This window comes from Oncorhynchus tshawytscha, linkage group LG22 (assembly GCF_018296145.1).
Source record: "Oncorhynchus tshawytscha isolate Ot180627B linkage group LG22, Otsh_v2.0, whole genome shotgun sequence".
Taxonomy (NCBI): domain Eukaryota; kingdom Metazoa; phylum Chordata; class Actinopteri; order Salmoniformes; family Salmonidae; genus Oncorhynchus; species Oncorhynchus tshawytscha.
In genome coordinates, this window is record NC_056450.1 from 10,086,865 (window position 1) to 10,102,975 (window position 16,111).

The 16,111-nt window shown below is 42.3% G+C and overlaps 1 protein-coding gene across 6 annotated transcripts in view; it reads right to left on the minus strand.

Moving 5' to 3' along the window:
- The window catches only part of spryd3 (SPRY domain containing 3), a 92,241-nt gene that overhangs the window by 41,170 nt on the left and 34,960 nt on the right, over window positions 1–16,111 (minus strand). For all 6 annotated transcript variants that reach the window (XM_024384017.2, XM_024384015.2, XM_024384013.2 and 3 more), the window contains one exon: window positions 11,440–11,628. In XM_024384017.2, coding sequence (XP_024239785.1) covers window positions 11,440–11,628 — 189 coding nt within the window. The remainder of the gene's footprint in view (window positions 1–11,439; window positions 11,629–16,111) is intronic.

Genomic DNA, 16,111 nt, shown 5'->3' on the forward strand with positions numbered 1-16,111 from the left:
GAACATTTTGTAGTTTTAAAGCAAGTTTGCTGCAAATCTAAACATCTTGCCATAGGGTGGAGATAAATGTTTGCAGTTTGTAATGTAATATCTGAGTGAGTGACTTGGTGGCCCCCCGGTCGGTTATTCAACCATAATTCCTACAAGTTTAGATATCTGGACTAGAGGACAACCGATTATGATTTTTCAACACCGATACCAATTATTGGAGGACCAAAAAAAGACGATACCGATTAAATCGGCCAATTTTTATTTATTTATTTGTAATAATGACAATTACAACAATACTGATATGTTAATATCATACATCAATAAAATCAATTTAGCCTCCAAGAAATAATGAAACATGTTCAATTTCAATTAAATAATGCAAAAACAAAGTGTTGGAGAAGTAAAAGTGCAATATGTGCCATGTAAAAAAAGCTAACGTTTTGAGTTCCTTGCTCAGAACATGAGAACATATGAAAGTTGGTGGTTCCTTTTAACATGAGACTTCAATATTCCAAGGTAAGAAGTTTTAGGTTGTAGATAATATAGTATTTATAGGACTATTTCTCTCTTTACCATTTGTATTTCATATACCTTTGGACTATTGGATGTTCTTATAAGCACTATAGTATTGCCAGTGTAACAGTATAGCTTCCTCGCCGCTACCTGAGCTGGAACCAGGAACACATCGACAACAGCCATACTCGAAGCCTGCATTACCCATGCAGAGCAAGGGGAACAACTACTCCAAGTCTCAGAGCAAGTGACGTTTGAAACGCTATTAGTGCGCACCCCGCTAACTAGCTAGCCATTTCACATTGGTTACACCAGCCATAAGGCTGATAGGCTTGAAGTCATAAACAGCGCTGTGCTTGCGAAGAGCTGCTGGCAAAACGGACAAAAGTGCTATTTGAATGAATGCTTACAAGCCTGCTGCTGCCTACCATCGCTCAGTCAGACTGCTCTATCAAATAATAGACTTAATTATAACATAACACACAGAAATACGAGCCTTTGGTCATTAATATGGTAGAATCCGGAAACTATCATTTCGAAAACAAAACGTTTATTATTTCAGTGAAATACGGAACCAGTCGGTATTTTATCTAACGGATGGCATCCCTAAGTCTAAATATTCTTGTTACATTGCACAACCTTCAATGTTATGTCATAATTACGTAGAATTCTGGCAAATTAGTACTCAATGAGCCAGGCTGCCCAAACTGTTCCACATACCCTGACTCGGCATGCAAGAGAAGTGACACAATTTCACCTGGTTAATATTGCCTGCTAACCTGCATTTCTTTTAGCTAAATATGCAGGTTTAAAAATATATACTTCTGTGTATTGATTTTAATAAAGGCATTGGTGTTTATGGTTAGGTACAGTCGTCCAACGATTGTGCTTTTTTTTGCAAATGCGCTTTTGTTAAATCATCCCCCAGCGTTGCATCGATTATATGCAACGCAGGACACGCTAGATAAACTAGTAATATCATCAACCATGTGTAGTTATAACTAGTGATTATGATTGATTGTTTTTTATAAGATAAGTTTAATACTAGCTAGCAACTAGTCTCCTCGTGGAGTGCAACGAGAGGCAGGTGTTTATAGAGTTGGACTAGTTAACAAGTTTGCAAGATTGGATCCCCCGAACTGACAAGGTGAAAATCTGTCTTTCTACCCCTGAACAAGGCAGTTAACCCACCGTTCCTAGGCCGTCATTGAAAATAAGAATGTGTTCTTAACTGACTTGCCTAGTTAAATAAAAGGTATAAAAAAATACATTTTAAAAAATCTGCAAATTCGGCGCTCAAAAATAGCGATTTCCGATTGTTATAACTTGAAATCGGCCCTAATTAAAATCGGCCATTCCGATTAATCGGTCGACCTCTAATTTGGACACTAGACTAACTTCAAAATGACATGGGCTAATTGACAGTAAGTTGAAAACACAATGAATGCTGGTCAGCCAACACAACCAGTTAGACCATGCTGGTTGGCTTGCAGAACCAGCGAGACCATGCTGGTCAGACCAGCACTGACCAGCTTAAAATTCATGGTGGTCTATGCTGTTTTTTCCAGAAGGGCTAAAGAGAATAAATGGAACATACGAGAGAAGAAACATCTCTATTGTCTGTGGTTGCACCCCAAATGGCACTCTATTCCCTATATAGTGCATTACTTTTGATCAGAACCCCGATGACCATCAAAAGTAGTGCACTATATAGGAAAAAGTGTGTAGAACAGCTCAACTAACTAATAACTCGGCTAAACCAGAACCAATATTTTGAATATCATCAAGAGTCTCACAGTTTTACTTTCAAATGTAGCTGGCTAGTTAAATCAACAAAATTCTTAATCTGTCTCACTGTCGTTCGTGTGAGATCTCTCTCGCCATCTAGGACATTTTCCAGAAATGATGCAGACTTAAGCGGCAGTTTTCAATGAGACGTCTAGTTAAAGAAGCAGGTTGGCCCGGCCTCGCCTAAACCCCCCCCATACAGTATTCATCAGAGCTTCCTTTCAATCTCACAAACACACACTTTCTCACGCTGTTCTGTTCCCATCGTGGAGACAGTCAGAGGACACTCCGGTCGGTGCCACTGCCTGCAGTGTCTGCCTGCCTAGTGGTTCTCAACAGGGGAATTACACAGTTTATGGGAAACTGATGAACTTCAGCAGATCAAACAGTATCATGATGGGATGCATGACAACTGTTCCTCCAAGGAAGGAACCAGGCAACCTTAGAAGGGTGTTAGCTCCTCTAGCAAATGGAAATAACATGACTGGTGGTTCAGATAGAACTCTATGGAGAGGTGCATGTGTTGGCTGGAGACCAGCACAGATGATATAATATATTCTATGTGCTGCTCAAGTTTAGGTGGGGGAACCTGGAAGGGGCAAGAAGACATGATGATTTTATCTTTCTTAGAATAATTGACACACTAAGAAGAATAACTTGGGATTGAATACTAGTCAGCCCATTTAAAACTTCAGGAGTATGTGTGTGGGTGGGTGTTTTTTAGTTTTACTATCCTTGTGGGGACCAGAAGTCCTCACAAGGTTAGTAAAGCAAAGAACATTCTGACAAGGAGACATTTCACAAGTCCCCACAAGGAGAAATTATATTTTAGGCTTAGGGGTTAGGTTTACAATTAGGGTTAAGGTTAGAGAAAATAGGATTTTGAATGGGAATCAATTGTTTGGTCCCCACAAGGATAGTAAAACAAATGTGGGTGGCAGATAGCCTAACAGTTAAGATGGTTCAAATCCCAGAGCTGGCAAGGTGAGAAGAAAAGCTGCCATTCTGCCCTAGAGCAAGGCAGCTAACCCATGACAACAACAACTGCTCCCTGGGTGCCGATGACATCCGATTAAGGCAGCCCCCGGCACCGCTCTGATTCAGAGGGTTTTGGTTAAATGCGGAAGACACATTTCAGTTGAATGCATTCAGTTGTGCAATTGACTAGGTATCCCCTTTTTCCCCCAATGCATTCCACGGACGGTAAGTGTAAAAGTGTCCAGCCAGAACATTATGGGGATGGGGGGGGAGGTACAAACTCAATATATTTTGAAATGAATAAAACCAAATCGAAAACTATGTAGAAATGATCCTACATTCATATAGTTACTTGACTGTGTCCAGTTCGCTGATAATCACCAAAATTAAAGCTAGAGTCAGGGAGCATAGAAAATGGTGTTATGTTGGTGACAACAGCAAGACAGTGGCAGTCATGCAGGTGTATGTGCATGTAAGCGAGGTGTGTGTGTGTGTGTGTGTGTGTGCTCTCAGTCATTCCAGCAGCAGACTGAGGTGCTGCCCAGCCCTCTGCAGCACTATGCTGGGGGGGGGGGTGGATTAGCTTGGTGGGGACAGCCGCTGCTGTGGCAACAGGGAGAGAGGGATTTGGCTGCTTGCATTTGTATCAAGCAGCACGTACACAGCACAGCCAGCCAAATGCCTCCTCACAAGACCAAACATACAGGAGCAAGAGCATGGGGACGGACAATGCAACTTATAACATTACCTAAGTCTTATTTCAATTGGGAGTTTTAGTCTATTAGTCAAAACTGATTTATATGGATTACACAATACGTGTTCTGTCTGTTTTGTGTACCTTCCATTAAAAACCATGACAAAAGGTGTTCAATAAATCAGAAATGATGTAATATTATGACATTAAGGGAATTGAGCAATCCCCTATTGCCCCAAGAATAACAGACAGACAGAGACCGACCAGTCAAAAATGTAGACACACCTACTCATTCAAGGGTTTTTCTTTATTTTTACCATTTTCTACATTGTAGAATAATAGTGAAGACATCAAAACTATGAAATAACCTGATTGTTCAGATTAGAGCTGTCCGCCTGGCCAGGAAGAGTCTTGGTGGTTCCAAACTTCTTCCATTTAAGAATGACGGAGGCCTCTGCTCTTGGGGACCAACAATCCAGCAAAACATTTTTGGTACCCTATCCCAGATCTGTGTCGACACAATCCTGTCTCGGAGCTCTACGGACAATTCCTTCGACCTCAAAGTAGAAAATAATAAAAATTATTTTTAAAATCCTTGAATGAGTAGGTGTGTCCAAACTTTTGACTGGTACAAACAAACTCACACTAGAGGTCGACCGATTAATCGGAATGGCCGATTAATTAGGGCCGATTTCTATATTTATTTTTTTGCAACTTTATTTAACGAGGCAAGTCAGTTAAGAACACATTCTTATTTTCAATGATGGCCTAGGAACGGTGGGTTAACTGCCTTGTTCAGGGGCAGAACTACAGATTTTTTACCTTGTCAGCTCGGGGGATCCAATCTTGCAACCTTACGGTTAACTAGTCCAACGCTCTAACCACCTGCCTCACAAGGAGCCTGCCTGTTACGCGAATGCAGTAAGAAGCCAAGGTAAGTTGCTAGCTAGCATTAAACTTATCTTATAAAAAACAATCAATCATAATCACTAGTTATAACTACACATGGTTGATGATATTACTAGTTTATCTAGCGTGTCCTGCGTTGCATATAATCGATGCAACGCTGGGGGATGATTTAACAAAAGCACATTTGCAAAAAAAGCACAATCGTTGGACGACTGTACCTAACCATAAACACCAATGCCTTTATTAAAATCAATACACAGAAGTATATATTTTTAAACCTGCATATTTAGCTAAAAGAAAGGTTAGCAAGCAATATTAACCAGGTGAAATTGTGTCACTTCTCTTGTGTTCATTACACGCAGAGTCAGGGTATATGCAACAGTTTGGGCCGCCTGGCTCATTGCGAACTAATTTGCCAGAATTTTACGTAACTATGACATAACATTGAAGGTTGTGCAATGTAACAGTAAAATTTTGACTTAGGAATGCCATCCGTTGTATAAAATACGGAACGGGTACGTATTTCACTTAAAGAATAAACCTTTTGTTTTCGAAATGATAGTTTCCGGATTCGACCATATTAATGACCTAAGGCTCGTATTTGTGTGTGTTATTATGTTATAATTAAGTCTGATTTGATAGAGCAGACTGACTGAGCGATGGCAGGCACCAGCAGGCTCATAAGCATTCATTCAAACAGCATTTTCGTGCATTTTGCCAGCAGCTCTTCACAATGCATCAAGCATTGCGCTGTTTATGACTTCAAGCCTATCAACTCCCGAGATTAGGCTGGTGTAACCAAAGTGAAATGGCTAGCTAGTTAGCGGGATGCGCGCTAATAGCGTTTCAAACATCACTCGCTCTGAGACTTGGAGTGGTTGTTCCCCTTGCTCTGCATGGGTAACGCTGCTTCGAGGGTGGCTGTTGTCGATGTGTTCCTGGTTCGAGCCCAGGTAGGAGCGAGGAGAGGGACGGAAGCTATACTGTTACACTGGCAATACTAAAGTGCCTATAAGAACATCCAATAGTCAAAGGTATATGAAATACAAATCGTATAGAGAGAAATAGTCCTATAATTCCTATAATAACTACAACCTAAAACTTTTTACCTGGGAATATTGAAGACTCATGTTAAAAGTAACCACCAGCTTTCATATGTTCTCATGTTCTGAGCAACGAACTTAAACGTTAGCTTTTTTTACATGGCACATATTGCACTTTTACTTTCTTCTCCAACACTTTGTTTTTGCATTATTTAAACTAAATTGAACATGTTTCATTATTTATTTGAGGCTTGATAATTGATGTATTATATTAAGTTAAAATAAGTGTTCATTCAGTATTGTTGTAATTGTCGTTATTACAAATAAATAAATAAAACTGGCCGATTAATCGGTATCGGCGTTGAAAAATCATAATCGGTCGACCTCTAATACATACGTAGGTAGGTAGGTAGGCACACACACACACACACACACAGTTGAAGTCGGAAGTTTACATACACTTAGGTTGGAGTCATTAAAACTCATTTTTCAACCACTCCACAAATTTCTTGATAAACAAACTATATTTTTGGCAAGTCGGTTAGGACATCTACTTTGTGCATGACACAAGTAATTCTTCCAACAATTGTTTACAGACAGATTATTTCACTATCACAATTCCAGTGGGTCAGAAATTTACATACACTAAGTTGACTGTGCCTTTAAACAGCTTGGAAAATTCCAGAAAATTATGTGATGGATTTAGAAGTCTCTGATAGGCTAATTGATATCATTTGAGTCAATTGGAGGTGTACCTGTGAATGCATTTCAAGGCCTACCTTCAAACTCAGTGCCTCAGTTTCCCATGACATCATGGGAAAATCAAAAGAAATCAGTCAAAACTTCTGGGGAAAAAATGTAGACATCCAAGTCTGGTTCATCCTTTGGACCAATTTCCAAACGCCTGAAGGTACCACGTGCATCTGTACAAACAATAGTACGCAACTATAAACACCATGGGAGCACGCAGCCGTCATACAACTCAGGAAGGAGACACGTTCTGTCTCCTAGAGATGAACGTTCTTTAGTGCAGAAATTGCAAATCAATCCCAGAACAACAGCAAAGGACCTTGTGAAGATGCTGGAGGAAACAGGTACAAAAGTATCTATATCCACAGTAAAACGAGTCCTATAGACATAACCTGAAAGGCCGCTCAGCAAGGAAGAAGCCACTGCTCCAAAACCGCCATAAAAAGGCCAAACTAAATTTTGCAACTGCACATGGGGACAAAGATCCTACTTTTTGTAGAAATGTCCTCTGGTCTGATGAAACAAAAATAGCTCTGTTTGGCCATAATGTCCATTGTTATGTTTGGAGGATAAAGGGGAGGCTTGCTAGCCGAAGAACACCACCCCAACCGTGAAGCACGGCGGTGGCAGCATCATGTTGTGGGGGTGCTTTGCTGCAGGAGGGACTGGTGCATCATGAGGTAGGAAATTATGTGGATATATTGAAGCAACATCTCAAGACATCAGTCAGGAAGTTAAAGCTTAGTCGCAAAAGGGTCTTCCAAATAGACAATGACCCCAAGCATACTTCCAAAGTTGTGGCAAAATGGCTTAAGGACAACAAAGTCAAGGTATTGGAGTGGCCATCACAGAGCAGAACTGAAAAAGCGTGCGGGCCAAAATTCACCCAACTTATTGTGGGAAGCTTGTGGAAGGCTACCCAATTTAAAAGCAATGATACCAAATTCTAATTGAGTGTATGTAAACTTCTGACCCACTAGGAATGTGATGAAAGAAATAAAAGCTGAAATAAATCATTCTCTCTACTATTATTCTGACATTTCACATTCTTAAAATAAAGTGGTGATCCTAACTGACCTAAGAGGGGGGATTTTTACTAGGATTAAATGTCAGGAATTGTGAAAAACTGAGTTTAAATGTATTTTGCTAAGGTGTATGTAATCTTCCGACTTCAACTGTACACACACACACACACACACACACACACACACCCTGCATCGGAAAAGAAGTTGGGGAGAATGGGACCACCCTATAATATAAGTATGATAACTTTTCTATTACATTGATTCTATGAGTTTGACTCAGTTTATCTCAAGAACATAAACTATAACAGCAATGTACATTTGAAAATGGAGGACATAGCCTATGTTATTATAGAGATGAAAACTTGTGGTGGATGGGTTTAGGGTTTTGCTCGACAGGCCTGATGCTGACAGTTGGTAAACAGCTGGGATCTGATACCCACTTATCTAAACAGGAGCGCCCACCCCGCCAACTGCAATGTAAACAGTGTTCAAAGACAAGGACTCCATGGAAGGCAAGTCAGTGCCATCACCATTGTACTACTCTGCATTCTGTGGCTTTGCACTTCTCAATTCAAGCCCCATAAAAATCACATCATTGGGAAATTGAAAAAATATGGAACAACCCAGAATCTGCCTAGAGGTGGTCGTCCGACCAAACTGAGCAATCGGGCAAGAAAGACTGTGGTTAGGGAGGTGATCGAGAACCCACTGACCACTCTGACAGAACTACAGAGTTCCTTGGCTGAGATGGGAGAACCTGCCAGAAGGACAAAGGTCTCTACAGAACTTCACCAATCTGGGCTTTATGGGAGAAGTGGCCAGACAGAGGCCACTCCTGAGAAAGAGGCACGACACCACGCCTGGAGTTTGCAAAAAGGCATGTGAAAAACTGAGATCATAAGCCAAAAGATTGTGGTCTGATCAGACAAAAATGTAACTCTTCGGCCTAAATGCAAAGAGCAATGTCTGGAGAAAACCAGGCATCATCATCAATTAACACTGTCCCTACCGTGAAGCATGGTTGTGGCAGCAACTTTTCAGCAGCAGGGAATGAGAGACTGGTAAGGATCGAGGGAACAATGAATTGTGCCACATACAGGCAAGTCCTTGATGAGAACCTGCTTCAGAGTGCAAACAACCTTAGACTAGGGTTAAGATTTACGTTCCAACAGGACAATGACCCCAAGCATACAGCCAAAGCAATGCTGGAAATGGCTTCAGAACAAGAATGTTAAAGTCGTTGAGCGGCCCAGCCAAAGCCCAGAGTTGAATCCCATTGAAAATCTGTGGAATGACTTGAAGATTGATGCTCACTGCTGCTCCCCATCTAACTTAGCAAAGCTTGAGAAAATTCCCAAATCCAGAAGTGCAAAGCTGATACAGACATACCCTAGACAACTCAAAGCTGATACAGACATACCCTAGACAACTCAAAGCTGATACAGACATACCCTAGACAACTCAAAGCTGTAATCACCACCAAAGGTGCTTCTACAAAGTATTGACTCAGGGGTGTAAATACTTACGTAAATTACATATCTGTACTTCATTTGCAAAAATGTCTAAAAACATGTTTTCACTTTTTCATGATGGGGTATTGTGTATAGATTGGCAAGATTTTTTTTTTTAATCCATTTTGAATTCAGGCTGTAACAACAAAATATGGAATAAGTCAAGGAGTATGAATACATTCTGAAGGCATCATAATTCTTTGTCCCTTTTCTACCATCTGTTAGGACGGTTATCATTCAGAATCAGAACAGTTTTTATAGTTTTGAATAACAACACATAGAAGTATTCCATTCGGTGGGAAAGTTTACAAATGGTGATAATGACAAAGTAAACAATGCCAGGAAAGAATACGGTACAATAACGTAGGCCTAAGTGGTATAAAATGATAAGACGCCCATCCGCGATACAAACTGTATAGCTATGTCATCGGAAACTTTCACTGGAAAGCTCCGTTGCCTAGCTACAGTACATACGAAAGAGGGGATAATATTTGCATTGCTTCTAATTACTATACATCAGATTAATACTCTCAATCAACGGAGGGACTAACATGACATGTGGGGGAAGGAAAAACCCCCACACACGTCTGACGCACGCACACACACTTTTTAGAAAACTATGAGACTAGCCAGGTGTTTTTTACGGAACAATTGTTAACACATCATGAGAGAGAGGTTTGCTTCTCACCAAAAGAGATACAAGTTTGAAGTATTGGTTTTCATTTGCTGAATGTTGAAACTAAAAACCCACAGAGATCCACCCAAGTGCAACTATCGCCCTGATATTCCAAGTAGGTTATTTAGAGAGCCAGGCAAGCTCTGTCAAGTGCAGCTCAAAGTATTTGAAATGAAACAAATATTAGTTGAACCCTGGTCTGTTCAGATTCAGAAACAACTGTTGTACTAGTCTTTGTGTGAATAGGATGGTTGTAATGTCATGTTAAAAGACCTAAGAGACCAGTCTCAGATCTCCACCCGAAAAGACCTTGAGCTTGTCAAAACTCGCCCTTATCTGTTTCCAGCATCAACAGAACCACCATCAACACCCTCTCCTCATGTTGATGAGGGCTACTTTACTCACTTGCTCCTAAAGTAAGACACAAAAAAAGGAACTAAACAAAATGGTCGCCTGCAGGACACACACAAACACAGCTGAACACCCCAGCTGTGAAAACCTCCGACCACATGAGACGGAGTAAAAGATTCCTTGGAGTCCCGCTACTCCCCTTATTGAATTTTTACAACCTGGTGAGCTGCCAGGCCTTGGCTCGTACCATCCCGTTCCGTGCCACTGCCAAGCATTAGTCCAGGAAAGCAGAGCTCAGAAATAGTTTGTCTTAACCCGCAGACCCTCTTTTATGACCTCAGTCTACCCTTACCACTTACAGATGATGGTCTCTCTCAGTCGTCTCAACTGGAGGTGTCACGACCTGTGGATAAACAAATCTGTCACGTCAACCCGTGTGCGCACGCGCGCCCGCATGCCTCTAGTATCAACATATATAACCTGGATTCTTTGAATCTCTCCGTATTAGAGATGAGGGGGGTCTGATCTACGTACCCACAACACAAACATAATCCAGGATGTTACCGTTTTTCTTAACTTTCCTAAACACTGCTGGGAAACTAACAGAAACAGCAGCCAAATCCATCCTGACACCCACTACTGGCTGTCGCAATCAACGGCACCTTGGCACACAAATGCACAAATGCAAGTGGGAAGGTGCCAGCTAACAACATCACTAATTGACACAGTTTTACTGTTTGCCAAGGTCTTGTGGAGTCAAGAAGCTAGGGCAGGGAGGGGGGAGTCATAATTGGGGCAAAACCTCTCTTCATATCCCCATTCCTGCAACCACTTCCAGTAACAGCCACCAGATACCTACATGTCTAAAACAATTGTCAATCGTCTGGAAAAAAGGCTTGTTCGCCAAAACTTGTCCATTGTGCCTGCTGATAATAAAACCTAATACTTCATTTGCGAGTGCTGTTCGTCTTTTTCATACATGTCAGTCATCTGTTGGCCATGCATGTTCCTCCAAAACTGGCCATTCAGTAGCTTGTGCCCTTGTGGCCTGTTGGTTGTGTTACGTTGAAGTGGTTACAGAAAGACAAGGGCAGTAATGCAGGTGTGTGTGCACGCATGCGTACGTGTGCATGTGAGAGAGCGCAGTCATTCCAGCAGCATAAAAAGGGAGTGGCAGAATGGGAGGACGCTGTTCTGTATTACTCCTTACCGTGCCAGTGACCCTGATGTCGTAGAGACGTCCCCAGTCGTCCTCGTGGCTGTCCACCATCATGATGCTGTCGGCCTCCTCCATGTCCCACTCTGCCTGGAGGTCCAGCCTCACTTCCTCTCCCAGAGAGTGCATCCCGATTGCTGGGAACAGGCCCTCCGCCACTGCAGGGAACACCAACGAGCCCACCTGGAACAAAACACACGGAGGTCGGGCGCATGAGCGTACACAGACGCGCGCGCACACAGACATACAGGCGTAGACACACACAGGATGTCTTAGCTCTTCTTCTCAATAATGTTAGGCTTAAGGTTGGAACAGAACCACTAGGTTCTAGAACGCCAGCTAACTGTAAATGACCTTTCTTCATATTATTACCTCACTGACTCGTCAAACATTTTAGAATGTTGATTTACGATAGCCTGCCATGCTTGTTTCTCAAGACGTTTTCAGATCAATTCTATTTGACTAATGGTTGTAAACTCTTAGATCTTATTTTTATACTGGTCTCTGCCTGTCCGTCGCGTCCTACAAATGAGATCACATCATTGACCTCTCCCACCTTTCAAAATTTTCCCCACTAGTCAATTTTGCCAATGCTGTATTTTAAATTAAGCAAGCAAGAGCAAGGTTGGTTCTGTCCTTGAATAGGCTAACAGTAAAACAATCTTCAAAATACAGTGACCGTACGTACATATCATCCAACCAGAAGCCATTGATGACAGGCAACATCCGCACCGAGCTTAAGGCTAGTCCGGACGCTTAAAAGCAATCTTGCTACGCCATCAGACGAACCATCAAACAGGCAAAGCTTCAATACAGGACTAAGAATAAATCCTACTACACCAGCTCTGACACTCGTCGAATGTGGCAGGGCTTGAAAGCTATTATGGACTACAACAGGAAACCCAGCCACAAGCTGCCCAGTGGCGCGAGCCTAACAGACAAGCTAAATGCCTTTTATGCTCACTTCGAGGAAAGCAACACTGAAGCATGCATGAGAGCACCAGCTGTTCCGGACGACAGTGTGATCACGCTCTCCATAGCCGATGTGAGCAAGACCTTTAAACAGGTCAACATTCACAAAGACATGGGGCCAGACAAATTACCAGGACTAGTACTCCGTGTATGCATGGACCAACTGGCAAGTGTCTTCACTGACATTTTCAACCTCTCCCTGACCGAGTCTGTAATACCAACATGTTTCAAACAGACCACCATAGTCCCTGTGCCCAAGAAAGCAAAGGAAACGTGCCTAAATGATTACCGCCCTGTAGCACTCATGTCGGGAGCCATGAAGTGCTTTGAAAGGCTGGTCATGGCTCACATCAGCACCATCATTCCGGAAACCCTAGACCCACTCTGAGACTCTGGGTTCGCGCCCAGGCTCTGTCACAGCCGGCCGTGACCGGGAGGTCCGTGGGGTGACGCACAATTGGCCTAGCGTCGTCCGGGTTAGGGAGGGTTTGGTTGGTAGGGATATCCTTGTCTCATCGCGCACTAGCGACTCTTGTGGCGGGCCGGGCGCAGTATACGCTAACCAGGTCGCCAGTGCACGGTGTTTCCTCCGACACATTGGTGCGGCTGGCTTCCGGGTTGGATGTGTGCTGTGTTAAGAAGCAATGCGGCTTGGTTGGGTTGTGTTTCGGAGGGCGCATGGCTTTCGACCTTCGTCTCTCCCAAGCCCGTACGGGAGTTTGTAGCGATGAGACAAGATAGTAACTACTAACAATTGGATACCACGAAATTGGGGAGAAAAGGGGGTAAAATTCAACAAAAAAAAGAGAGAGAAAAAAATACTCCAGTCATACTGTTCTCTCTGCTACTGCATGGCAAGCAGTACTGGAGTGTCAAGTCTAGGACCAAAAGGCTCCTTAACAGCTTCTACCCCTGTATGCTCTCATTGGCTGGCCCTCACTACATATTTGTCGCCAAACCCACTGGCTCCAGGTCATCTATAAGTCGTTGCTAGGTAAAGCCCCACCTTATCTCAGCTCACTGGTCACCATAGCAACACACACCTGTAGCATGCGCTCCATCAGGTATATTTCACTGGTCATCCCCAAAGCCAACACCTACTTTGGCTGCCTTTCCTTACAGTTCTCTGCTGCCAATGACTGGAACGAATTGCAAAAATCACTGAAGCTGGAGACTTATCTAGCCGTCACTAACTTTCTGCATCAGCTGTCAGAGCAGATTACCGATCACTGTACCTGTACACAGCCCATTTGTAAATAGCACACCCAACTACCTCATATTGTTATTTTTTTATGCTCTTTTGCACCCCAGTATCTCTACTTGCACATCATCATCTACACATCTATCACTCCAGTGTTAATGCTAAATTGTAATTATTTCACCGCTATGGCCTATTTATTGCCTTACCGCCCTAATCTTACTACATCTGCACACACTGTACATAGATTTTTCTATTGTGTTATTGACTGTACATCTGCTTATCCCATGTGGAACTCTGTTGTTTTTTGTCGCACCGCTTTGCTTGATCTTGCAGTTGTAAATGAGAACTTGTTCTCAACTGGCCTACCTGGTTAAATAAAGGTGAAATAGATTTTTTGTTTTTATAAAAATATCCCCAAGCCAAAAGACTGCTGCACAATTAATCAAATGGCCAACTGGACTATTGACATTGACCCCAACCTTCCGTTTTTACACTGCTGCTACTTGCTGTTTATTATCTATGCATAGTCACTTTACAAATGACCTTAACAAACCTGTACTCTGCACATTGACTCAGTATTATGGAATTTTTTTGTATCAGAAAAAATATACCTACCACATTACCTATCCATCAATCACACTTAGCCAATTGATCCGAAATAACCTAGATATAAAAAAATATATAAAATCAAAAAGTAAAACAAGAAAATTCCATAACAATACTGAGTCAATGTGCAGGGTACAGTGACTACACAGGTTTGTTAAGGTGATTTGTAAAGTGACTATGCATATATAATAAACAGCGAGTAGCAGCAGTGTAATTTAAAAAAAATATCAGACGATTACTCACCATTTGCCGACCACATTACCTATCCATCAATCATACTTAGCCAATTGATCCGAAATAACCTAGAATAAGTTCCTGGACTATTTACATTGACAAGGCCCACCCTACCTTTTGTTTTTACACTGCTGCTAGTTTGTACTATATTTATTTTATTTAGTAAATATCTTCTTAACTCATTCTTGAAATGCATTGTTGGTTAAGGGCTTGTAAGTAAGCATTTCACGGTAAGGTCTGTTGTATTCGAAACATGTGACAAATAACATTTTACTTGATGACCAAAGTAGATGTTCACCTGCTCATTGAACATCTTATTCTAAAATCATGGGCATTCATAAGGAGTTGATACCCCTTTGCTGCTACAACGGCCTCCACTCTTCTGGGAAGGCTTTCCACTAGATGACAGAACATTGCTGCAGGGACTTGCATCCATTCAGCCACAACCGCATTAGTGAGGTCAGGCACAAATGTTGGAAGATTAGGCCTGGCTTGCAGTCGGCGTTCCAATTCATCCAAAAGGTGTTTGATGGTTTTGAGGTTAGGCCAGTCAAATTCTTCCATAACGATCTCGACAAACAAATTTTGTATGGACCTCGCCTTGTGCACGGGGGCATTGTCATGCTGAAACAGGAAAGGGCCTTCCCCAAACTGTGGCCACAAGGTTGGTAGCACAGAATCATCTAGAATGTCATTGTATGCTGTAACATTAAGATTTTCCGTCACTGGAACTAAGGGGCCTAGCCCGAACCATGAAAAACAGCCCCAGACCATTATTCCTCCTCCACCAAACTTTACAGTTGGCACTATGCATTCGGGGAGGTAGTGTTCTCCTGCCAGATGGTCACGTGTGATTCATCACTCACGAAAACATGTTTCCACTGATCCAGAGTCCAATGGCTGCGAGCTTTACACTGCGCATGGTGATCTTAAGCTTGTGAGAGGCAGCTCAGTGTTGTGTGCTGTCTTGTGCTGACAAACAGTTCTTGTACTGACGTTGCTTCCAGAGGCAGTTTGGAACTCGGTTGCAAGTGTTGCAGAGGACAGATGATTTTTCACTCTGTGCTACAGCACTCGGCGGTCATGTTCTGTGAGCTTGTGTGGCCTACCACTTCGCAGCTGAGACGTTATTGTTCCTAGACTTTCCCACTTCACAATCACAGCACTTACAGTTGACCGGGGCAGCTCTAGCAAGGCAGAAATTTGACGAAATGACGGAAAGGTGGCATCCTATGACAGTGCCATGTTGAAAGTCAGAGGTCTTCAGTAAGTCCATTCTACTGCCAATGTTTGTCTATGGAGATTGCATGGCTGTGTGCTTGATTTTATACACCTGTCAGAAACAGGTGTAGGAAGGAGGTGTCCACATACTTTTGTATATATAGTGTGTGTGACCAACAAGTTGTAGCCTAGTTTTTCCTGGGCCTCAACAAGGAATAGCTGGAAGGCCTGCTGAGAGGCAAGCGGAGGTATGTACTTGCGCAGGAGAACAGTGAAGATAGATAGGCTAAAGATCATCAACCTATTTAGAAGCTCATTCATAAGCATAATTCGTAGGCTAAATATAAGGCCTAATACTGCAGTGAATTAACCACCCATGTTTTGCAAGACAGAACAAATCTCTGCCGGTTTAAAGAGTGTACTCAGAATTCA